Here is a 27,017-nt window from a genome sequence, read left to right on the forward strand (position 1 = left end):
AACACTATTTGGACACAGAAATGTTTATCACAAACCCCCCTTAATCAATGACCTACCTAGAGGTCTTTATTTCCACCATTGAGAAATATTTCAATTCTGAATTAGAACATAGAATACATTTCCTTTTGGAATAAGTGTTATACAAGTTTATGAAATATAATTAAATAGTATCACTAATGCTATACTTCCTGCGCATAAAAGCCAAATGACTAATGTAGGCCAGCCTGTTTTAACATTTCATCGCCGGGGAAAAAACCCTGTTGTTTCAGGCGTTGATTTACAAATGACATTGACTAATGCCTGCATATAGAATCAAAACAACACTACTCTCTAAAAATGGTCTATTTATTTGATTCCTCTGATTGTCCTGTTTAAAATCATACCCCTCCTATTTCAGCATTTCATACCCCTCCTATTTCAGCATTTCATATTCTCCTTATCTGCTTAATTTTTCTCTACATTTTGATATATCACAATCCGATATACTACGTGCATTTATTTATATACTAAGTAAGTGAGTGAAGTCGCTCAGTTGTGTCAGACTCTTTGCAATCCCACGGACTGTCACCTAGCAGGCTCCTCCATCCATGGAATTTTCCAGGCAGGAGTACTGGAGTGAGTTGCCATTTCCTTCTCCAGGGGATCTTCCCAACCCAGGGACTGAACCTGGGTCGCCCGCATTGCAGGCAGACGCTTTACCATCTGAGCCACCAGGGAAGCCCTATTTATATGCTATGTGTATTTATTCCCTGATTCTAACCCCGCTCCTTAGATGTAAGGTCTGTGGGTCTGCTGTAAAAGAGAAGTCTTTGATCTTAGTAAATTAGTTGTCTTATTTACTCATCACATTTCTCAAGGTTTTTTCACCTTGATTCTGAAGGTCTAAACAGTGTCTAGAACACTCAATCAGGTATTCAACAAATTTTACCTATCAATAATATTACTTATCAGAAAGGTTAATAAACCACTACCTAGGCAAGTGGGACAGACTACTTGCCTGGTTACATTGGTGGCAGGAAGATATGACAAGTGGCCTGGGGGCATGATACTAATTGAAGAATCTAAGGTAGCATTGAAGGCGAGAGGAGAAGGGGACAACAGAGGATGAGATGGTTGGATGGCATCACCGACTCAATGGACATGAGTTTGTGTAAACTCTGGGAGTTGGTGATGGACAGGGAGGCCTGGTGTACTGCAGTTCATGGGGTTGCAAAGAGTCAGACACGACTGAGTGACTGAACTGAAGGTAGCGTTATATACACAGTGACTCTGGACCTCAACTGGGGAGGCTTTGAGGAGGATTGTAAGAATCTCTTGGAATTTTTAGAACCCTCCAGGCTCCTGGAGAGCTGGTAAAGTTGCCTTCCCTTTAGAATTTGTGTTGGGATGTGCTTCTGCTATTGAAGGGGAAATGTCCTGCTTTTTAGGGGTTTTGAAACCCAGTAGGACGGTATGAGGCTCCTGGGCACAAAAGTCTTTCTGGGCCCCCATTTCTTGTTTTCAGGAAAAGGGCTTCATCTAACCTCCATGATCGTCCTTGAGTTCCTACAGGCCGATTCAAACAGGTGCTAATCAGGGAAGGAAGGAGATGCAGAGACGGACAGGAGCACACAAGAAACAGTAGTGCAGCCTTGGGGCAGGGTCTTGGTTCCCCCTCAAGGGATACACATAACAATATCTTTGAGCTGTGCTGAAGATATTAAAACTCCTACCAGGTGAAAGAAGTTAACTGTATGCTGCCCACAAGCACACAGACCCCCGACCAGTTGGAACCCCCAAAAAATAAAGCTATTTTTTTCTGTGTGTGAAGTTGCTTCAGTTGTATCTAACTCTTTGCAACCCTATAGACCAGAGCCCACCAGGCTCCTCTGTCCATGGGATTCTCCAAGCAAGAATACTGGAGTGGGTTGCCATTCCCTTCTCTAGGGGATCTTCCCAACCCAGGGAGTAAACCTGCTTCTCTTACATCCTGCATTAGCAGGCAGGTTCTTTACCATTAGCACCACCTCACCCAAAAGTCTGTCTCTGAGACTCAAATTGGTACAGGCTGAATTTTGGCTACAGACTTGGAGTGGAAAAAAGGTTGATAAATATACAATACATTATTAAGAGATCCTGGCTTCCCTGGTGGCTCAATGGTAAAAAAAATCTGCCTGGCATTGCAGGAGATGTGGGTTTGATCCCTGGGTTGGGAAGATCCCCTGGAGGAGGACATGGCAACCCATTCCAGTATTCTTGCCTGGAAAATCCCATGGACAGAGGAGCCTGGTGGGCTACAGTCCATTGGGTTGCAAAGAGTTGGACGCAACTGAAGTGAATGAGCACACGCATTAAGATATAGTATGTTCAAATCTTTATGATGATGATGGTAAACATGGAACACATACGAAATATAGGCTAGTTAGTACATAGGGAAATCAGTCCTTATTACAGAGGCTTATGTGCACACTACTTTCCCTGGCACTGCTACATAACTGTTTACCAAGATGTTTTACCTCTAAAAGCAGAAACTTCTATTTCTCTTTAGGGAAAATGGTTTTGTGAATTTTAGCCTTGCTAATCATCATGATTCATTTTCATGATAAAATTACTGGTGTTTTTGAATAAATATTTTATATTCCTCCATGTTACTAAATAACTTTACTCTATCCCTAATATTTGGGGCTTCCCTGGTGTCTCAGCTGTAAAGAATCCAACTGCCAAAGCAGGAGACACAGGCTCAATCCCTGGGTCAGGAAGATCCCCTGGAGAAAGAAATGGCAACCTATTCCAGTATTCTTGCCTGGGAAATCCCATGGACAGAGGAACCTGCCAGGCTACAGTCCATGGGTTGCAAAACAGTCAGAGATGATTTAGAGACTAAATAACAACAACTATCTTTAATAATGGGATTGTATTAGGTCAGTTTAGCTGAGGCAGGAAGGTGGCCTTATTGAATAGAATCCTAATAGCTTTTCTCTGTAACTCTTCAAAAAAAGATAGCAGCAGCATCTGAAAGTGGGTCTACATTTGCAAAACTTGAAGGGCGACCAAGAGTTTCTTAATAGCCATTAAAAATTATTTGAGAAGATAATCCATACTATCTCAGCCTAGAAATGTCTCTCTTTTGAATAAGTTTAATAAGATTGTGAGGTTTTTTTGTTTGTGTATGCCTTAGTCTTCATGATTTAAAAAAAAGTTCCAAAGTGCTTTTTCTATTTGTGGTTTATGCATGGATAATTATCTATTTTAAAGCATGTTTAGAAGGGGACCATAAGTCTGATGTGATTTAAAAACCTCTTTTAATTAATTTTTCTGAGGATTTGGGTGGAGTTGGGGAGGAGCCAGCAACAGAAGCTTTTATTCATTAGCTTAAAAGCCATGGTGAATAACAGCAGTTCCCACTTGTCTGAATCCAAAATTTGGATTTTGAGTGGCTGGCACAGGCTTCTTGAGATGGGAGAGCTCCTCTGAGAAATAAACAAACTTTCTGCATGATGCTAAAGTGTAAAGTGTAGCACTGATAGAAAAAAGTGTCATTATGTGAAGCCTCTCTGGTTTTGCCTTTAGCATCTCAAGGGTCTCAGCGAGGCACAAGAACCCATATACTTGCATTTGAACAAGAAGGGTCAAGCACCCTTGATCGTGTGGATCCCTGTTTATTAAGGGTGTCTGTACTTCATTATACCCTCTTTCTTTGAGATAAAGTCAATAGCAAAGTTAAAGCCAAGGACTGTGTGCAAAATGGAGTGTGTTGGTTTTGTCTCAAGGCTAATCATCTTTAAGTGTGTTTCCAAAATCCTCCAAAGATAAACTGGACAAATGCCATGTGATATTGCTTATATATGGGATCTAAAAAAAAAAAAAAAAAAGGTACAAATGAACTTATTTACAAAACAGAAGTCAAACTTGTTGAAAACAAACTTATTGTTACCAAGGAATAGGAGGCAGTGAGAATTTGGGAGATTGTGATTGACATATACACACCAAGGAGCTTTGTAAGGCGCTCAGCCATGTTCAACTCTGTGACCCCGTGGACTGTAGCTTGCCAGGCTCCTGTGTCCATGGGATTTCCCAGGAAAGAATACTGGAGTGGGTTGCCATTCCCTTCTCCAGGGGATCTTCTGGACCCAGGGAGTAAACCTGCATCTCTGAAGTTTCCTGCACTGGCAGGCAGATTCTTTACCACCAGCACCACCTGGGAAATCCATACACATTACTATATATAAAATAGAGAACTAATAAGAACTTTTGTGTGGCACAGGGAACTCTGTACTCTTTAATGATTTATATGAGAAAAGAATCTAAGCAAAAGGGTGGGCATGTGTATATGTGTAACTGATTCCCCTTTTTGTACACCTGACACTAACACAGAGTTGTAAATCAACTATACTTCAATAAAAACTCAGAAGTATCAATAAAAACTCAGAAGTATATAAAGTGGAAACAGCCAAGATGCTTGAGGGGAGAGAAAAACAGACTGAACACTAGGCACGTCAGCTGAGGATGCTGATAAAGGAGAGGTGAGGAAGGAGTTACTGCCCACGAACTCATCCTGTCCACAATGTTTTTGATGAAGGGGTTTATCAAGGCACCTGGCTCCTATCGATATGGAGGCAGAGCTTCCCATGGCAATTTTGGTAAATGTGAAAATCCCTGCCCTGCGGCAATGCGTCACGTTTGGTCTGATCTGACCCTTTGTCTTAAGATCTTTGCCTCAGTGAAAGGGAATGGAGTGCTAAATGTGAAATTGTACCCGTTGTGGGGGTGTCCCTTGCTGCAACTGAAGGGAAACAAACCTTGAGGACAAAGAAATGGCTCCTCTAAACAGGGCAGTGTGAGTAAAGACCTCTGCTTGTCCAAACAAAGGGATGGGTTTTCCTAATTTGCTGGAGATGTTTATTGGGAATAAGTCTTAGAAGAGGCCCACTGCAAGTATTCAGATGTCATGAAGAAATCAGACCACCTGTAATTTACTATTGGGCTTCCCTGTGGCTCAGTGGTAAAGAATCCTCCTGCCAATGCAGCAGACATGGGTTCAGTCCCTGGGTCAGGTAGATCCCTTGGAGAAGGAAATGGCAACCCACTCCAGTATTCTTACCTGGGAAATCCCATGGACAGAGGAGCCTGGTGGGCTACAGTCCATGGGGTCTCAAAAGAGTCAGACACGACTTAGTGACTAAATGGCAGGAACAATTTTCTAGTGCTCTGGTTCACCTTTTCTAAACAAGAATGCGACTGAATCCTGTTCCTGCTCTCCCTGCCACTGACCTTTCCCATTTTCCACAATGAACTTCATGGGAACTTTCCCATGTTCCCTCTCTCTGCCATTGCTTGTTCATTCTCAGTTGATACTGTCCATCCCATTACTGAGAAAATACAGACCAGCTTGTGAGAACTCTCTACTTCCTGCCCCAGCACTTAAAACTCATGCAACATGGTCATCATCATCTCTTTTTTTTTTGTATCTTATTCATTCCTTCTTTCACTCATTCATTTATCCATTTATTTATTTAATGAACACCTATGGGATACTTTTATGTGCCATACATAGTGCTAGGTGCTGTAAATGGGTCAGTGAATTAGACACAGACCCTGCTGACAAGGAAAACAAGGATGCCCCTTTCCTCTCTAAGTCTGAGAGCTTTGCCTACACTCTTTATGGTTTCCTTTTTTGCATCCTCAGAAACTGGGCTCTACCAATACTTGGACTGGCTTCTGTATCTACAAATAAATCCTCCCATTCAACTACTTCTTTCCCATTATGATTTAAACAGGCTCAGGATTCTTCATCTTAAGAAATAAAATACAAGTAAAACAATTATAAAAATACCCTGTCTTGTTTCTCACTGTCATTATTGTCTGTCACAGTCAAACTTAGGATGGCTGTTCATTCTCTCTTTCCAGTTTTCTTCATCTCATCAACTTATTCACCAACTGCATGAGATCTGATTTATTCTTCTTCCCTACACTTTTGTGGAAATGCTACTCACAAAGATTACCAATACCTATTTTAGGTGATTATTCAGTTCTTATCTTTGTCTCTTTTATTGATCCGTTATTGAAAGTTCTCTCCTTTGGCTTCTGTGACTCTACTTCCCCTATTCTTTTTTCTTCCTCTTTGGAAGTGGCTCAGATGGTAAAGCATCTGCTTGCAGTGCGGGAGACCCGGGTACGAGCTGTGGGTTGGGAAGATCCCCTGGAGAAGGAAATGGCAACCCATTCCAGTACTCTTGACTGGAAAATTCCGTGGACTGAGGAGCCTGGTAGGCTACAGTCCATGGGGTCACAAAGAGTCGGACATGACTGAGCGACCTCACTTCACTTCACTTCTGTTAATTTCATAGGCTGTTCATCCTAGCCTTCCTATAATTCAAGCTACTCCAGGGTTTCTTTTCAATTCCACAAAATTTCCTCCTATAATTACACTTACTCCAGAGCCTTCCAAAACCTGATTTGTTCTCAAATCTATATCTTTGGGTCAGATGTTTATTCGAGCTCTAATTCCGTGGTTTTGACTGTGCCTGTGTATTCTATCGGCACTTCAAACACAATGAAGGCAGAACTGAATTTAACACGTTCACCCTCCTTCAAATATGTTCCTCCACTAATTGTCTTCATTTAGACAAATCACACTATTCAATTAATAATAATATTTATTATTTTCATGGTCCAGGCACTCACATGGGCATGAGATCCAGAATGCAGACTCTCAACTGTCACACCACTTTTTATCTCAGTGGTTCAAGTGTTGGAGTCATTTCTCTCCCCTTTTCTACATACCTAGATCTATCAAGTCTATGGATTCTATTTCAAATATATCTTACTATTTTCACTGCTATTTCCCTCAGTGTATTAGGCCTTTGCAGAATTACTCAGATTATCTCACTCATATCATTCAGCATTCTCCTAACTAATGTCTTTGACTTTGGTCTAATTTTTTGCCAACTGAAAACAGTGATCATCCTCAAGCATAAATTTAACTATAATACACCTTGCCTTACAGTCTTCCAATGACTTTTCATAGCCTTTAGAATATTGTCCAAATTCTCAGTATCCTGTGAAAGTGTTAGCCACTCAATCTTGTGTCTGGCTCTTTGCAACCCCATGGACTGCAGCCTGCCAGGCTCCTCTATCCATGGAATTGTCCAGGCAAGAATACTGGAGTGGGTTGCCATTCCCTTCTCCAGGGGATCTTCCTGACCCAGAGATAGAACCTGGGTCTCCTGTACTGCAGGCAGATTCTTTACAATCTGAGCCACCAGGGAAGCCTTCTCAGTATCCTAGACTAAGACTTCATTCCTGGTTGTCTCCACTTTTGTTGCTCGGGCTTAGTGAGCTATGTCAGTTCTTTGGACTGATTCTGTTCTTTCTGGACCCCTGGCCTTCACCTCTATGGTTACCTTTGCATAAGTCACCTTCCTTACCTTCTTCACCTACACAGCTTCCATTAATTTCCATCATCCATTTAATTTAGAAATTTTCTTTTCCAGAAAGCCTTTTTGATGCTCACCTTTCCCCAAAACTACCTGGATCAGGTAACACTAATCGGTGCTTCCCCCCATGATGACACTTGTTCCTTTATGGCATTAGTGACCAGTTTACTTTCTTGTTTTTCCTTTTAGACTATGATATTTTTGTGAGTGGGAACTCCTGTTCATGTGTATATCCTAGTGCCTAACTCAGTGCCTGACATACAGTAGGTATTCAACTGAATCATAAATGAGTAGATGCACATCTGTCCTTGTGTCAGTCACTTAGTCATGTCTGACTCCTTGTGACCCCATGGACTGTAGTCCACCAGGCTCCTCTGTCTGTGGGATTTTCTAGGCAAGAATACTGGAGTGGATTGGCATTTCCTTCTCCAGGGGATCTTCCTGACCCGGGGACTGAACCTTAATCCCACTATTTTCCCATTCCATATAATAATGAACTTGAAGGGATTATAAAAATTGAACAAAGCCATCCTTAATTCCAGGATAATACCTCCACTGTGGACTGCAGTTGGTTTATACAAAAGTATTGACTCGATTGCTCTTAACTTCTTCAGAGACATGCCTAATGGATTTGTAAAGAAACTCCTGGTGGTCCATTCTAGCACTTTATAATACCTAGTTAAATATTTCTTCTGTAAATTCATCCTGAATCCGAGTCCCTTTCTATCTTTTCCCCGTAGAACAAAACTGTCTCCGTGCACTCTTCTCTGACTCTTCCCTCAGATTTTTCTACATGCGTAGTATTGCAAATGTTTGTCAGGCAGAATCAGTCACAAAGCTGAGCTCTCATCAGAGGAACCATGGCAGGATGTCAGTCCTGCACATGGGGGCTTTAGTCACTTGACTCTACAAATGATCTTTAAAGATCCATGGGGTGCTCTGCATTTACTCTGCCTCTTTCCTTTCTCACTCTCCCAGTGGTGCCACCACTCTCCTTATCTTCCCAGCTAAGAGCTGCTGCCTGCAGAAAGGATGCTGAATTCTCCCATGGTCATAAATCCCCATAAAACTCAAACAACAAAGGCACAGATTGGAAAGGCATAGGATGCTTTACTTACTTGCAGCTAATTTATAATTATGCTCAGGCAATTTATCCAAGGGATATAGATTTTGGCTCAAAGTCACCTGTGTTGTTTGTAAAAGGTTGTACTATTTTCTTTTCCAAAATAATATAATCTATTTTTATTGCAACTAAATATGGATGTCAGGTGCTTTACATTATTCATCCTATTCCATGAGCACATATATTTAGCTTTGTTTAATCTTCAGAGCTAATTTAATTTTTAGTTTATTCAAGTTCTTTTTAGGTGCCTCCCATGCAGCTCTGAAGAGCTGTGTCTGACTCTAGCGTCAAGGCCATGACTTCCCAGTTTTAGATAAATCCACTGGTTTATTTAACTGAAACTTCTCACTCTTCTTGGCTCATTCATCTTTCTTTACTTTCCCTTGTAACTGGAATCACCCACTACAAATATGCCTTTGGCCCTCTGGCTGTTCCAAGGAGGGGAATTGTGTGTTTTTTTAATCTTTAGCAAAGAACCCAACCCTCTTATAGCCTCTTAAATGCAGTCATTGCTCCAGAACTTGGATTTTGTCCATCTGTCCTTCCCTTAAAAAAAATTCACCTCTAGTCAGAGTCGGAATCAAGACGGTGGAGTAGGAAGATTCTGAGCTCACCCCTTCCCAGGGACGCTCCACAACTACATACACAGCAATCGTCTCTGAGGACAACCTGAAGATGAGCAGAAAAGCTTCTCTACAACTCAGGACATAAGGAAAGGGCCACGCTGAGATGGGTAGGAGGGGCCGAGATGCGGTCTAGTCAGAACCCCCACCCTTAGGACAGTGATCCACAAGTGAGAGGGACATAATGTTCATGGAGAACCCCCTCCCCAACCCTGAGGAGTGAGGGGTCTGAGCTTTTCCTTGGGCTTCCCAGCCCCAGGAGTCCTGCACTGGGAAGATGATTCCCCCCATAACATCTAGCTTTGAAACCCAGAGGGGCTTATGTCCAGGAGAGCTGGAGGGCTGTGGGGAAACTGAGATTTCACCCTTGCACATAAACCTATTCCCTCTGAGTCCCAGCACACAGGTAGCAGCTTGAAAAGAACCTGGGCCTTACACAGAGGAGATCACTGACATAAGGACAGGTGCCACAGGCACGGGGTTCTGGTGGCACTTTCTCTGGGGACGAAAGCACTGGTGGGTCCCAGATTTCTTTCACTCTCTTTCACCTAGCTGGCTCAGGGCTGGCACACACCATGTCTGTCCCACTCCATCAACTAAGCTAAAGCCGTGTACCCTATCCTGGTGTCCCCTGGGACCCATCTCACCCAACCCACCTGTCCCATCTGGGCCCTCCAAAGAGGCTCCTGACCCCCCTACCTATTCAGTTCAGTTCAGTCAGCCTTAAAAAAGAATAATACCTTGCCATTTGTAATATGTGGATGGACCAGAGGGTAAATATATGCTAAGTGAAGTAAGTGGGACAGAGAGACAAATACTGTATGATTTCACTTATACAGGCACACCTCAGAGTAATTGTGAGCTTGGTTCTAGACCATAGCAATAAAGGGAATATCACAATAAAGCAAGTTACATGTATTTTTTGCTTTCCCAGGGCATATAAAAGTTATGTTTACACTATACTGTGGTCTATTAAGTGCATAAAAGCATTTTGTCTAAAATAAACCAATATACATACTTTAATTAATTCTTTATTGCTAAAAAATGCTATCATCCAATAGTACGGGATTGCCACAAAATTTCAATTTGCAAAAATTGCAATACCTATGAAGTGTGATAAAATAAAGTGTGTTTGTATGTGAAATCTAAAAAACCAAACAATCAAATCAAATAAAAACAAACTCATAGATAACAGAGAACAAACTGGTGGTTAGCAAGGGATAGGGTGATGGGGTGTTGGGTGAAGTAAGTAAAGAGAATTAAGAAGTATAAATTTCTAGTTATAAAAATAAATGTCATGGAGATAATTACAATAATAACTTTGTATGGTGACAGAAGGTTAGCAGACTTGTCATGGTGATCAATTCATAATGTATATAAATGTTGAACCACTCATGTTGTACATCTGAAATGAATATAATGTTAACTGTAGTGCAATAAAAAGAATAGAAAGAAAGAAACTGAAGTCGATCAGTCATGTCTGACTCTTTGCAACCCCATGGACTGTAGCCTACCAGGTTCCTCCGTCCATGGGATTTTTGAGGCAAGAATACTGGAGTGGGTTGCCATTTCCTTCTCCAGGAGATCTTCCTGACCCAGGAATTGAACCTGGGTCTCCTGCATTGTAGGCAGACGCTTTACCATCTGAGCCACCAGGCAAATATACAAATAAATTCAATCCTAGTCATACTTGCTTTCTATTATTCTACTGGTTTGTAAATGCACATATCTGTTCCTGACTACTCACTTAGAGTCTAACTTTTTCCAAATCCTAAATACTTACAATCTAAAATTTCCATATCCTTATTGTAAGCTAAAGATTTCTGACAATGTTTTTTAACATCTGTCCTTTAAGATTTCTTTCAACAAAGCACACAGTCTGGTGGGAGAGACACGTGAACAAATGGCTCCAGCAATGTGGTGCATGCGGGTCCTCATCAGACCTGTTATTTCCCATTCACCCTCTCACAGATCAGCTTTCAGAGCAGGCTTTCCTTCCCTCCAGGGGCAGGGATTGGTGCTTGTCCTTCTGTCTGTAGCACTCTGTTCTTGCACCTGTTTGGAATGCTTGCTGCGGGGAGAGTATGTACACTGGCTTGAGGGAAGGAGAGAGTGTGGCCAGATAAAGGACACTGCTTGTGAAAGGGTATGCTGGGGACAGAAAGGAGATGAGCTGGAGGAAGTAAGCAGGGGGCAGAATTTAGCTGTCCCAGTGTGATAACACCTTGGATGTAAACCTATAGGAAATGAGGGTATTGGAAGGCTTGGCCAGCATAGCGATGCTATCTAGTGTGTGTTTTAGCTCATTCTAGCAGCACCCTGGGGGCTGAATTGGAAGAGGTCAACCAAGAGGCAGGGGAGTGGTTAGGAAGGAAGCTTATGCAATGGTTTGTCCAGGCAGAGAGACTGGCCTCCTGGTCTCCAATGCAGAGAGGACATGATGAGGCTGGAATTAGGGAAACAGCATTAGAGAGAAGAAGGTGGGTGCTGGGGGGATTTCAGAGGAAAAAAATTCCAGGTGTGATGACTTGGAGAGCAGACTTGTGGAAATTTACGCAAGAGGAGGGCATTTACAGCCCAGAAGAAGGGAACTGGTGATGGCCCTGTACATGGATGAAAGTGAAAGTCGCTCAGTCGTGTCCAACTCTGCAACCCCATGGACTATACTGTTCATGGAATTCTCCAGGCCAGAATATTGGAGTGGGTAGCCTTTCCCTTCTCCAGGGGATCTTCCCAACCCAGGGATCAAACCCAGGTCTCCCACATTGCAGGCAGATTCTTTACCAGCTGAACCGAATACCGGAGTGGATAGCCTATCCCTTCTCCAGGGGATCTTCCAGATCCAGGAATTGAACTGGGGTCTCCTGCATTGCAGGCAGATTCTTTACCAACTGAGCTGTCAGGGACATGGATAGGCAGGGGTTAATGAGGGCCCACTGGAAGGGAAACTCCGAAGCTGCACCCTGTGGAATGTGACTTCCTTGGTGCTGTTCACCAGCCTGATGGGGGACTTGGGAAGGCAGGCGCCAGTGGGGGCCCTGTGCTTGGCTTTCTGGCCTCACTGATCCAGCCCCAGCTTGCAGGTCCTCCGCATTTATTTCCCATAAACTTTTGGCTCACATCTAGCTAATTGCATTACTACTCCTCAGACAGAGCATGCTTTATAATAAAATTCTGGGCTTTTTCTCCCATTGATAATACCATCAGATCCTTCTCATCTCCCTCCTTTATCTGGAATGACCTCTTTCCGCTCAGTCTCTTTAATGTGGCCCAAACCTCCAGCTCCAGGAAACCCTCACTGATCTCTTCTTTGATTTTTCTCGTATTCTATGGTTGAAATGGAGCAGGTGAGATGGGTTAAAATCTTGGCTTTGACACAACTGGCACATCAACTTTGTATTCCTATGCCTCCAAGTCCTCTTTTACAGTTAGTTCCTACTCAAGATTCTAGTGATGATATATTGAATCAGTTCATATAAACTTAATGTGCTTACTATATTTCTCTCTGGGCATAGAGCAGAAGACTGAGAAATACTTACTAATTTGATCTTATGAATATGCTGCTAGGTGAGCCTGGAAGATCTATCTACTATGACCTCTAAACTTTGTCTTCTTCAGGAATGAATTACTAGTCTAAAATTTTTGCTATTTCATGAATAAGGTGGGGATAAACAATATTCTAATTATGACATGTAATGTAAGTATAGTAAATAAGAATTATGGAATGCTTATTATGTACTAGGCATTTCCTCACAGCAACCCTATGAGTGGGTATCATTAGTATCCCATGTTACCCTTGAACAAACAAGTATTATGAAGTAAAATAACTTATCCAGTTAGAGAGACAGGATGTAGAATTGAACTTACATTTTTCTGACTCCAGAGGTCATGCTGGACTCTGCCTTTGGGTAGATGTTCAGCCTATGGGATTCCTTGCTCTAATGCAGCCTGAACTGGGACCTTGAGCTTTTCAGAGAGGTGGGAGGTATTGACGGTGGGGAGGGCTTTACAGGTGGGAAAAATGACACCAGCAAGGTTGCAAAGTTAAATGAGCTTGGTATACACGGGAGAATCTAGTGGACACACCTGCAGCTATGAAGAAGGAATAAATATAGGTAAAGGCCATTCATCCTCTTGTATTCTGTGCCATGCTTCCTAACACCACTGCCTGTCCACTCATTCCAGCTGAAAATCTGGGACTCGATTTAGGAACTTCTCCCTTTGTCATTTGACAAATTAGTAGTTAAATCCCACTGATTTTGCTCTATACATCCATCCTAGCCTTCTCTACTTACATCTTAATGCAAGTCTTTGCTTTCTTGCTTGGATTCCAAAAGTGTCATTTCTGTTTCTCAGGTTATAGGCTGGATTCATTGTAAAATTTCATGAGTAAAGTTTCCAAAAGTCAAATCCAGTTTGCCACTGTCCTTGTTAGAGTTCTTCAGTGGTTCCCTGGTGCCTTAGAACCAAATTTAGATATTTTTAGTGACACACAGGGCCTTCCAAAGTCTTACCTTGGCTCTGTTTGGCTATGTAAATGACTAATCCTGTTGGTTTCATGTAAGCCTGGTGAATGCCTACTTGTTTTTCAAAAGTGCAGTGACTCTTCCCTGTTGAGGGGTGCTGCTCTCCAGCATCATGTGCGGTGTTCACCACTCCTTGTGTCTCTTCTGCACATTGTACAGCCTAACTGTATTTTCCTACTGTTTTGTTCAACTCCTGTGTACGAGACAGCAAAAGAGACACTGATGTATAGATCAGTCTTATGGACTCTGTGGGAGAGGGAGAGGGTGGGGAGATTTGGGAGAATAGCATTGAAACATGTATAATATCATGTATGAGACGAGTTGCCAGTCCAGGTTCAATGCATGATACTGGATGCTTGGGGCTGGTGCACTGGGACGACCCAGAGGGAGGGTATGGGGAGGGAGGAGGGAGGAGGGTTCAGGATGGGGAACACAGGTATACCTGTGGCGGATTCATTTTGATATTTGGCAAAACTAATACAATATTGTAAAGTTTAAAAATAAAATAAAATTTAAATTAAAATAAATAAGTAAATAAAATAAAATAAAAATGAAAAAAAATAAAAAATAAAAAAGTTATAGTTGATGTACAATATTATATAAGCTACAGGTATACCATATAGTGATTCACAATTTTAAAGGTAGCAGAGACATCACTTTGCCAATAAAGGTCTGCAAATCAAAGCTATGGTTTTTCCAGTAGTCATGTATAGATGTGAGAGTTGGACCATAAAGAAGGCTGAGCACTGAAGAATTGATACTTTTGAACTGTGGTGCTGGAGAAGACTTTTGAGAGTCCCATGGACAGCTTAGAGATCAATCAATCCTAAAGGAAATCAACCCTGAATATTCACTGGGAGGACTGATGCTGAAGCTGGAGCTCCAGTATTTTGGCCATCTGATGTGAAGAGCTGACTCATTGGAAAATACCCTGACACTGGGAAAGATTGAAGGCAAGAAGAGAAGAGGGCAGCAGAGGATGAAATGGTTGGTTGGAATCATCGACTTTGTGGACATGAGTTTGAGCAAACTCTGGGAGATGGTGAAGGGCAAGGAAGCCTGGTGTGCTGCAGTCCATGGAGTCTATACACAGAGTGGGACACAACTAAGCGACTGAACAACAACAACAGTTATTATAAAGTATCATCTATATTCCTGTGCTGTACAATATCTTTGTAGATTATTTTATACATAGTAGTCTGTGCCTCTTAATCCCCTAATCCTAACTGGCCCCCCTTCCTTTCCTCCTATCACTGGTAACTGCTAGTTTGTTCTCTGTATCTGTGTCTGTTTCTTTTTTTGTTATATTCACTAGTTTGTTTTATTTTTTAGATTCCACATATAAGCGGTATCATACAGTATCTGTCTTTCTCTGACTTATTTTACTTAGCATAATACTCTCCGAGTCTATCCATGTTGTTGCAAACTGCAAAATTTCATTCTTTTTCATGGCCGAGCAGTAGTCCATTGTATAGATGTACCATATCCTCTTTATCTCTTCAACTGTTGGTAGACGCTTAGGTTGCTTCCATATATTAGCAATTGTAAATAATTATTCTATGAACATTAGGGTACATGCATCTTTTCAAATTAGTGTTTTTATTTTTTCACACCTGTCAGAATGGCTATCATCAAAAAGACCACAAATAACAAATGTTGGCAAGGATGGAAAGAAAAGGAAACCCTCGTGCACTGTTGGTGGGAATGCATGTTGGCACGGCCACAGTGGAAAACAGTATGGAGGTTTCTCAAGAAAACTAAAAATAGAGTTATTATATGATCCAGTCCTGGTTATATATCTGAAAAATCAAAAATACCACTCAAACTGCTTTTGAATTGTGATACAGAAAGTTCCACAAGACAGCGACTATTATTTGTTCTCCAGAGTAATGCCTGGCATGAGATTGCTGCTCAGTAATTGTTCATTGAATTAAAGAAATGATGGCTGAACAAAGCAAGAAAAAAGATGAAAAGGTCAGATTTTAGAGGGCTTTGAAAGCCAGTCAGGGGAAATTGGGGTTATTTCTCTTTGAAATAAGATGATGTGTGCAAATTGTTTTTGGAAAATTAGTCACAGAGGAGCACTCAGATTTATTCTCATCTTAGTACTTTTGCTCACATTGTTTCCTTCCCTAAGTTGCCATCCCTCTGCATCTCTGCATATTCTGTCCAGTGTAGTTCGCTTATTGGGAAGGATATTTGAAAGGCTTGTTGGAAAGCCAACAGGACTTTGTATAAAAAGTAAATTATGATTTGAGTATGCCATGTTTCTAAGTCAGCCTGTTCTGTCTGAAAGTGGGGAAATCTTCTTCAAATTCTTATCTACCAACAAACTCACTATTATTCTAGCTGGTTGCTAGTTTTGCTGTTTTATAATTCAAAAGACAGTCAATAAAAGAAAATAAATTTTAATTAAAACCAGAGAAGGATATGGAATGGCAAACAATACTTTTTCAGGGAGCAAAATAGAGTGCTGGACTTGACTTAGTCTCAACTATGCATGTATGTACTCTTTTCAGTTCAGTTCAGTTCAGTCGCTCAGTCGTGTCCGAAAACAACAGAATGGGAAAGACTAGAGATCTCTTCAAGAAAATTAGAGATACCAAAGGAACATTTCATGCAAAGATGGGCCCGATAAAGGACAGAAATGGTATGGACCTAACAGAAGCAAAAGATATTAAGAAGAGGTGGCAAGAATACACAGAACTGTACAAAAAGGATCTTCACGACCAAGAAAATCACAATGGTGTGATCACTCACCTAGAGCCAGACATCCTGGAATGTGAAGTCAAGTGGGCCTTAGAAAGCATCACTATGAACAAAGCTAGTGGAGGTGATGGAATTCCAGTTGAGCTATTTCAAATCCTGAAAGATGATGCTGTGAAAGTGCTGCACTCAATATGCCAGCAAATTTGGAAAACTCAGCAGTGGCCACAGGACGGGAAAAGGTCAGTTTTCATTCCAATCCCAAAGAAAGACAATGCCAAAGAATGCTCAAACTACCGCACAATTGCACTCATCTCACACGCTAGTAAAATAATGCTCAAAATTCTCCAAGCCAGGCTTCAGCAATATGTGAATCGTGAACTTCCAGATGTTCAAGCTGGTTTTAGAAAAGGCAGAAGAACCAGAGATCAAATTGCCAACATTCACTGGATCATGGAAAAAGCAAGAGAGTTCCAGAAAAGCATCTATTTCTGCTTTATTGACTATGCCAAACCCTTGGACTGTGTGGATCACAATAAACTGTGGGAAATTCTGAAAGAGATGGGAATACCAGACCACCTGCCCTGCCTCTTGAGAAACCTATATGCAGGTCAAGAAGCAACAGTTAGAACTGGACATAGAACAACAGACTGGTTCCAAATAGGAAAAGGAGTACGTGAAGGCTGTATATTGTCACCCTGCTTATTTAACTTACATGCAGAGTACATCATGTGCTCTTTTACAAGTCATTTATTGTGTATGATACACATGCACACACATACACAGAAGTGTATTGATCAACATTTAACAACTGGCTCTCCACAAAAAAGGGAGGGGCCCTGAAATGTCATATTTTCTGATTTCTACAAATTAGTACTCCAATCATGACCAATTTTAAGCAACCAGTATAAAGTCACTGAATGTAGATTTGTGAAGAAATGCTAGCCACCCACTCTTGCAAAGCTTGTATTCCCTGGCTGCAACACATGACCTGCCATATATTCTTTGGGGAGCTGCTGCATACCAAGTTCAGTGCTGAGGGCACTGGGAATAAGGGCCCTACCCTTACAGACGTTAGTGGCAATGGGAAGACCAACAGGTAACAATTATGATACATAAGAATTACTAAACCAGAAGTAAATACAAATTACTGTGGAAACAGGTAGAATACCTAACATAATTATTATAGCTAGGCATTCAGTTATATAGATCTGCTTGAGAAATGCAGGGAAGGCTTGATGGGGTGCATGGGGGGGGGCGCCATTTGATCTGAGACTTGGAAGATAATTGGGAGCTTGCCAGATGAAATGTTTTCCAGCTGAGAGAAAGTAGCAAGTTCAGAGAACTACAAATAATTCAGTACTTCTGGGGTATAAAGTATACATTAGGAGAGCCATAAGCGATAAAGTTAAAACATATAAAGGAGTCAGGATCACATTTGTTATGCTAAGGGGTTTAAACTCTAGGCTTCAGGGAACTACAAAAAGCATTTCAATAACATACTTGTGTATTAGAGAAACCTCCTTGGTGAGCAGTGTGTAGGATGACCTAGGAGATGGTGGAATGGGAGAGGCTTGGTGAGGTATGTCCTGAAATGGAGCAGATAAGAAATGGTGACTAGGGCAATGGCCGTGTGAGGGAGTAGGTCAAACATGAGAGTTTAGGAGCTAGAATCACTAGCATCTGGTTATCACTTGGGGTGGGTAGATAGGACAGAAAAGTGCTATAAGGCCTCCTAGATTTGTGGTCTGGGAATCTAAAATAGGAAAGAAGAAAAGTGATATGGATTTATGAAGGAAATAAATGGATTTAGATGTAGTCATATTGGATTTGATGTACTTACATGATGTTCAAAAACCAGGTAGGTGTATGGGTCAGATATCTTTGCAAGAGCTGTGTCCTGGGCTCTCATAGGCAGGAGTTGTAACCTTGGGTGTGGATGCAAGTAGGTGGAGTGACAAAGGTCAGGGCTGGGAAAGAGCAACCACAGTCTGGTTCAGGCTTCCCTCCATAGAGAATGCACTTCCATTGTCCCACTTCATGCTACTAGACTATTCTCTCCCTGGACGTGCCCAGTCTTCCCCTATTTACTACTCTCTCAGTTGAACTTTCTTCCTTTTCTCTCTGTTCTCCTTATTGCTGCTTTGAGACATTCCACCCATCTTCACAGGCCCAGATCAATGCCACGTACCCCACTGAGCCTTCCTCCACTCTTTCCCAGCTTTTCTCCTCCTGGATGCTGTGTCCTCTATTCTAAAGCATAATAGTCTACTCAGGATTATTTGTGCACACGGCCAATAGTGAGCCCCTAGAAGGTGAAGAGTTTGCTTTTAAATGTCCTGATGGCCTCTATATCTAGGAGTGTTAGGTGCTTCTGGGGTTATGAATGAATGTTTCATTAAACTGGGGAGGATATTGAATCTTCCCCAATACTGGACTTCCCTGGTGGCTCAGATGGTAAAGAATCTGCCTGATATGCAGAAGACCCAGGTTCAATCCCTAGGAGGGAAAGATCCCCTGGAGAAGGGAACGGCAACTCACTCCAGTATTCTTGCCTGGAGAATTCCATGGACAGAGGAGCCTGGTGGTCTACAATAGTGTTTCAGAGTCAGACATGACTGAGTGACTAACACTTTCACTGTTTTCACTTTTCTTTGAATAGAAAATGATCTACCATAAAATTCTGCTTAATGTTGGCCTAGCTTTAACTTTACACCTTTCACCTTCCCCTAACTCATAACAAAAGTAAAGGAGACTAAGAACATGGGTACGGCCCAGCCTTCATCTGTCTGGAACTTGGACTGTCTGCAATTTGAAGAATTCACAAGAGAATGCATAAAGAAATATAATTTTTTATTTTCAAGGTTAGCTGATTTTAAGGGGCTTTTTGGTATGTGGTCAAATTGAGAATTCTGTAGGAGTGCAGGTTTTTCTTTTTTGTAGGCATATAGAAAAATTTATTTTTCTCTACCAGTGAAATTATAACTCAAAGCTGCAAGTATAAAATTGGGAATAAACAATGTGTGTTCATCTAACCAAAGGGCACAAAACATGAAACTGCACTTTCAATGAATCAATTTATGGCAGAAGGAGTTTTTCCTTATATAGGATGTGAATTAGAAAATGGAACACTTTTCTTTAATAATAAAAAAATAAGATGGCACACTTAGATATCTGTGTGCTAAATGCAAAACTTGCACTCCCCCCTTGCCCATCTTAGAGATCTTTATATTATTAAGAATATAGTTGGGCCCAGACAAATAGAGCAAATAAGACAATTACAAATGAAAGATGGACCTGTGAGAATAGTACAAAAACACTCCCAGTAAACTTGAGAAACCTCTGATTTAGGCCTAATGCTGAAGAGTTTGGGATCATTAATTTGCCTTTTGAGGTTAATCATTGATTAGGCTACCCACACAACTTGAGGGATTTCATGTTTGCAAATGTCAGCCCTATGGCCACTATTATGCCTCTTTTCCTTTGTGTTCTGTTTTTCTTGTTCAGGGTTTCTTCTTTTAAAAGGTAAGAGTTGGAGGGAGGCAGGGGAGAAGAGACACATTTAAGCCCCTTGTCTACCCAAGTTCATCATTTTCCACGAGCACAGCCTACTCAGATTGCTCCGTCAGAGTCGGAGTCGGGAGGCTGCAGAGGGCGTGGAGGTCACTGGGAAGGACAGGGATGCGGGAAGGGTAGCTGATGGTACAGGTGAGCAGAGACAAGCCATGGATTTTGTCTGATGCCTCTCATTTGATTCAAGTCACTCCATGAGGAATTGTTGGTTTCATTTTATTAATGAGAAAACGGAGGCTGAGAAAAACTGACTCACAATCTTATCCATTTTCTTTTACTCTGTGCTATTCTTGGGAATATTAATTTCAACATTTTGTGTAAAAGCAGCATGTAAGGTTATATATCTATGAAGTGAAGCGAAGTGAAGTTGCTCAGTCGTGTCCAACTTTTCGCTACCCCGTGGACTGTAGCCTGCCAGGTTCCTCTATCCATGGGATTTTCCAGGCAAGAATACTGGCGTGTGTTGCCATTTTCTTCTCCAGGGGCTCTTCCCAATTCAGGGATTGAACCCGAGTCTCCCAAATTGCAGGAGGATTCTTTACCAGCTGAGCCACAAGGGAAGCCCAAGAATACTGGAGTGGGTAGCCTATCCCTTCTCCAGGGGGTCTTCCCTGCCTAGGAATTGAACCTGGGTCTCCTGTATTGCAGGCAGATTCTTTACCAACTGAGCTATCAGGGAATCAGCAGTATATCTATCTATCTATCTATATATCATTTATCATCAATATATATATATATCTATATATATGACTATTGGAGAAGGCAATGGCACCCTACTCCAGTACTCTTGCCTGGAAAATCCCATGGATGGAGGAGCCTGGTAGGCTGCAGTCCATGGGGTCGCTAAGAGTTGGACACGACTGAGCGACTTCACTTTCACTTTTCACTTTCATGCATTGGAGAAGGAAATGGCAACCCACTCCAGTGTTCTTGCCTGGAGAATCTCAGGTGGGCTGCCGTCTCTGGGGTCACACAGAGTTGGACACGACTGAAGTGACTTAGCATAGCATAGCATATATTGACTATAATGATATAAAATAAAATCAAGCAAAAATGAGAAAAATATTACTAAATGCTAATATATTATGGTTTTGAGAGGTAGGATACAGGATGCTTTTTTTCTTATGCCTTGTGTTCTATGTTTTCCATAATACATGATTGCTTTTCTATCATCCACAGAAATAATAGCAACAACAGCAACAAATAAAGGGCATGTATTTCTTTAAAAGAAAGACTGCTTTTGTCTCTTGGGTTACCAACATTCCTCTTGGGAAGGTAGAAGGCTTTTAAGAAATTTATAGAAACAAAGACCGTTTGGCCTTTTAAAAACTTGTCCTGTCAAACAAAACCCATAATGAAAAATTTGCCACAACTCTTGGAGTTTCTATTCAGATTAGGTTACACAGTTCCCCACTAGCTGTACTGTTTAAAAAAAAAGTACATTCGAGTGACTCAACTGAAAATGAAACTGGTAGCCTGATCTATAAAATAGTCTGCATATCCCTGTGTCCTATGGAAAGCAAATATTTGAATTGAATGTGTTTATTCACAGTGTTGTCCTTCAGCAAGATACTCCTGTGTCTCCAAAATGCCAAAAGATCCAATCAACTCCTCAGCCAATGATAAAGACATTTCATCTATACAATGCTGAACACTTGAATTGACTGAACAGAGAGAGATCTTTTGGTATTGTGTAGATGGAGCTGGAATGTGACAATGTGATCATTTAAACTAGGGCTCCAGCATCAAAACAACCAATTGTAAAGCAAAAGATGTAGTCTATCAGATAATTCTTTTGTCTACACAATTCCAAGCTATTATTTAGAGTAATTTGTTTTATCGACTTGACCAAATATTTAGTTGAATCGAATAACAGAAAGAAAGAAGATTCTGGCCTGAGTTTTATGCATCAGAAATATAAGTTAAAAGTAAACAAATCAGCAAACACAAACCTCACATGTGTCCCTCACATATAAATATTCTTTGTATTTCCTCTAAAATGTAGTTCTTCTAAGCTCTGCACATTTGACTTTAATTACTTGGTTAGAAAGACCTGGTCCAGACAAAATATTTATTAAAATGTAAATTAAACTTGCCCCAAAGAAAAAACGTGCAGAGAAAATAGTAGAATCAAATCCTGGGGCTAGAGGAGGTAGAGGTTAGAATCCTTTCAAGATTTAAGAAAAGAACCATTTCAGAAGAGGAAAAAGCCAGACCAAAGGGTCACTGATTTTGGACAAAACTGACTGCCCTTCATGGCTCTCATTCCATTCATCAGGAGACACCTCTGTTCTTCCAGACTCAGAACCGTCGAATTGTCCCCTCTTCATCTTTTGTATCTGACGTGTTCACATCTCACCTCCTCTTTCTTTGCAATTCCTCTCTGGTTCACACCTTACTTTAAATTCTCCTGATAGAGAATCTTGCTATAATACTTCATGCCTAAATTACTACCAACAGCTTCAAAAGTGGTCCTTCTTCAAAAGTGGAGGCAGAGTCTCAGCCTCCAACCCTGCCTCATCCACAGCTGTCAGATTTATTGTCCCCAAACACCATTTTCCTCACTGCTGCTTCCTGCTCACCACTCACACTCTTGGTTGCTCCTGCACTAAGTTCAAACTTCTTCCTTTGCCTGATATTTGGGATCCTCCACGATCCTTTCTCTCATTATTCTCTCTCTCTTTCTCTCTCACAGATATACATATATACTAGCAATCCAATCTTACTTTCTGCTGTTCCTTCAAAGACTTCATTTTAATCAATCAAGTCACTGCTGTGTGTGCTTAGTTGCTCAGTCATGTCTGACTCTTTGCAGCCCTATGGACTGTAAACTGCCAGGCTCCTCTGTCCATGGGGATTCTCCAGGCAAGAACTGGAGTAGGTTGCCATGCCCTCCTCCAGGGGATCTTCCCAACCCAGGGATTGAACTCAGGACTCCCGCATTGTAGGCAGATTCTTTACCATATGAGCCACCAGGGAACCAAATCACTACATACTCTAAAAATTCCCGCATAGTACCCTGTCCTGGTCCCCTCTCCAAATCCATACCATTCTCTTTCCAGCCATATCCTCATGACAACCCTAAATCCTCTGAACACAATTCCAAATGCCCTAATTATTAAAAGTTCGAGAAGTTGCCAAATCCTATACACACCTGTTCAACCAATGATCTTTGTTTAAATGGTGCATGTATAGTTTAAAGAATAAATCTATTTCCCTTAGAGTTGCCAACATATTAACAGACTCAGAATGAGGCTAATTAAACACTCAGATGAACCAACTTTAGGTGTCCTTCATCAGGTATTTCATTGAACCTTACACCAATTCTGGTTGCTATTTATCCTTGTGCTTAAAGATGAGGAAACTGAGGCTCAGAGAGTTCTGCTTACCCAGGGTCATACATCCAAGATTATTAGAACCCTAGAATTTTAAAGCCCAGGGTTTTTTGGAGCTTTTGGCTTTTTGTTTTACTACTCAGCCTCTTTGAGGACAGCCTATCTGTTAACAGCTTTGAAATATGAGTGTGAACATGTAACACAATTAGCAATTTAAAGCACATTATTAATGCTGATAGGTACTAATGACTGTAATTGAAAGGGAAGACATTAGACCAGACAAACAATTTTTTAGAATTTATAACAAGAATATAAATGAGTCTAATGAATGAATTTACTTCCTGACCTTCTTTGCTACAGACATTAACCCATGTTTAGTCTCTAATTGAGATGTACATATTCTTTACTGTCTTATTGTATTTGTTAATGTTTGCCTTGGCAGATGGCCAACAGACCTCTCTGAGTTTCCCTTAATCAAATTTTGGGTAATAGATGGCCAAATATGCCTTGTATTAGGTAGCACTGCTAGATCCAAAGCAACAGAAATCTAAGAGCTGGCAATAGTTTCTCAAGTCTTCCCTTTTATCATCTAGGCACCTTTAATAATACATGTTATATAAATCAAATGTCGTGATATAATTTAAAATGTTGTATATATTTCTTTTTAGTGATAGTTCATTATTCATTTCATGCATGCCTAAAACACCACTATTTATTAGTAACTTACTTCACTATGTGCCCAACATTCAATACAATTCTTCATATTTCAGCCAATCCAGAGATTAGGAAGTGATAGTATGAATGATTCACCTGCATACTTTAAAAAGTACACTCAGTTTCTGTTTATGTACATAGGAAGAACTAAATGCCTACAGGATCAAAAAAAAAGAAAGAGAATTCAACCTGTTTGAATGAGCTAGTCTTGCTGATCACCTGTTCTTTTTTTCTGTTTAACAAAGAAAAGGATCTGAAAGCCAAGTTCCTAGATGACTTAGGTGTGTAACTATAGGTAAGTGTGCACATGATATAAAGTATTCCTGCACTGTCTTACAAACTACACCTACTGAAACACAGTTACACTTCACTCATATGAAACCACCGTTCAACAGTAACTGCCTGAGCATTCAGGTGATCTGAAACATAGCTATGCTAAATAGGAAAAAGACGTGTGAAGAATGCAGTCATTCTTTGTCACAAATTAAGCTTGGTGTTAAGCCCTTTTATCAGAACACTTCCTGAGCAGAGTGCACTGTGAGCCTGTACATGCCAGGACATTTTGTAGGGAGCTGAAGGAGAAAGTGATAGAATCTTTCTCCACTAAGACTGAAGAAAAAAAAAAAAAAAAAGTCCAGGAACCCCTCTCAGTTTCAGTATTGTTTTGACTCATCTTTTCTCAAACTATCTTGTCAAATATTTGTCAGACGATAGAGTTCTTCAAAATATCCAGCTGCTACCTATAGAAACCAGAAATGGCCTAAATATATTGATAACATTTCTCAGAGGGGCACACCATTTTAAAGGTAGAATTCTAGGGTTTCGGTTTCTATTTCCTTACATTTTAATTGCACACAAACTGGTACCTGCTGGTGTGCTGTCAACATTTCCCCATCTATTTTTAGATCCTCAGTTGTTTTAGAGATGGATTTAATATGTAAAGCAGAGGCTTACACCAGTGAAACGCTTGTATGATTGTGTTTTAGTTTTGCCACCAGCTAAGTAGGGCAAAGTTGATCCTATCTCACAAGGAACTCTCTCCCACATTTTCTCTGTGAACTTGGACGCTCAGATTTGCTTACCTGCTTCCTTGAAGATACTGTGCTGTTGAAATATCTATTAGAGGTCTTTGAATTCAAATTCTTATTCTGATGAGTCGAGTCATTTTTCCACATGTTAGAGTTTTCTTTAGGATCTGAAGGAATGGGATTTAAGAAGAGGATCCTAGCTATGAATCCGTAGAGGACAGTGGCTAGGATCATTGGCACAACATAAAAGACACCAAAGTCCATTAGGTAAATAGGTGAGTAGTAATTCCTGGAGATCTTGTAGCCACAGGACACTACAATAGCATCTTTATAGGTGCTAATATTGAGATCCAGCAAGAAGAACCAGAGCATACAGTAAATGGATGTGAAAGCCCAGACAAAGATGATTATCTTTTTGGCTCTGGAAAATGTGCAGAGAAACTGGGCTTTGATGGGGTGACAGATCGCTATGTACCGCTCAATGGTAAAGGCTGTGATTGAGCAAGAGGATGCATTAATGCCCAAGTACTGGAGGTAAGTAATGCAGAGACATCCAACGTAGCCATAGACCCAGGAACCGTAGATGCTGTCCGTTATGTTGGGGAGGCCTGCGGCCACCAGGACCATGAGATCAGCTACTGCTAGACTCACCAGGTAGCAGTTTGTGGGGGTCCTCATGTGCTTGGTCCTCATGACCACCAGAACTACCATGATGTTGCCCACAATGCCCAGACCACAAATAATGAGCACAAGTAAGATGGTGACCACTTGGTATTCGAGGGCCACCACAGCTCGAGGCTGAAGCTGTGTTTGGTTCAGTTCACTTCCTGTCTCGTTTTCCATCTTTAGTGGCTTGAGGTTTCTCTGGAACACTTCTCAACACATCTTCCTTCCGGCGCCCTGCCTTTACCACACTGGTTCTCTCCCCCTGTGAAGAGTTATAGTCCATATTCATTCACAGGGTCACAATCACTTACAGGTAATTCTCATGTTCTCTCATATCACCTCCCATTTTTCTCCAGTAATAGGGCTCATTTGTACTCCTGAAAACTCCTTTTATTGCAATCTAGTATAGGATGGAGTAACAGTTTTGACCACCTTACAATAAGAGGGACTGTTTTTTTCTTAATGGACAAAAATGCTCAAGAAAAGAGACACAGAAAATGCTCCCTGTTTTGAAAGCATCCTCAATAGGGGGAAAAAAAGAAACAATATCAGCTACCTGAAAAATAAATACAAAGAAATCTCTCAGATGCTTGGGGAAAGTAAAATAAGAAAAAGATACTGGGTGGGAGGCTGGGGGTGGCGGGGAGCCAAAAAGCTTGACAGAAAATTAGCATCTGCCTCCTTGGCTCTCAAAGGGTGAGATCCCTCTGCTACAAAATAGCAAGCCTCCCCAGGCCCCCTGCCCTGCAGACCCAACAGAGAATAATTTCTCCTCTTACCTTTTGCTCTGTAGCGCTGCCCCTTCTTCCAGGCAGATGGAGCGGTAATAAGCGTGAGTTTCCAACCTTGCGGAAAGCCTCCTCCACTTTGGCAGGGAGACCACTTAGCAGGGCTCCGTCTTCAGAACTGCGGTTCCTCTAAACCCTCACAGCCTTTTCCAACTGATGACAGACCATACAGCCGCAGCAGAAGCAGCAGCAGGAGCAGCAGCAGAGAGCCTGGCAAATCATAGATCGTCCCCTAATGAGAACACGCTCAGCTCTCCGTCTCCCCCCTCCCCTCTAACACACCCGCCCCACACTCACATTCACACACGCCAGTCAGTCCTCACTGATTCATGATTTCCCCTCTGAGGATTTTCTTATAAATGTGCTAACGATATAGTTGTAATCTGGAAGGCTGATGGTGCCAGCCAGGGGGTTTGAAGCAGCTGGTCTTATAGTTGTTTATAGTCTAAGTTCTAGGGAAACTCAGGCACCTGCGTAAAGTCCTGGGTAAAGTCCCACTCCCCTGTGGGATAGGACTTAG

The 27,017-nt window shown here is 41.4% G+C and overlaps 1 protein-coding gene across 1 annotated transcript in view; it reads right to left on the reverse strand.

Moving 5' to 3' along the window:
- The window catches only part of TRHR (thyrotropin-releasing hormone receptor), a 45,040-nt gene extending 19,154 nt beyond the window's left edge, over positions 1-25,886 (reverse strand). The window contains exon 1 of the mRNA XM_010863456.1: positions 25,098-25,886. Coding sequence (XP_010861758.1) covers positions 25,098-25,886 — 789 coding nt within the window. The remainder of the gene's footprint in view (positions 1-25,097) is intronic.
- Between the last annotated feature and the right edge of the window lie 1,131 nt (positions 25,887-27,017).

The sequence above is a fragment of the Bison bison genome, unplaced genomic scaffold (assembly GCF_000754665.1).
Source record: "Bison bison bison isolate TAMUID 2011002044 unplaced genomic scaffold, Bison_UMD1.0 scf7180017864491, whole genome shotgun sequence".
NCBI lineage: Eukaryota > Metazoa > Chordata > Mammalia > Artiodactyla > Bovidae > Bison > Bison bison.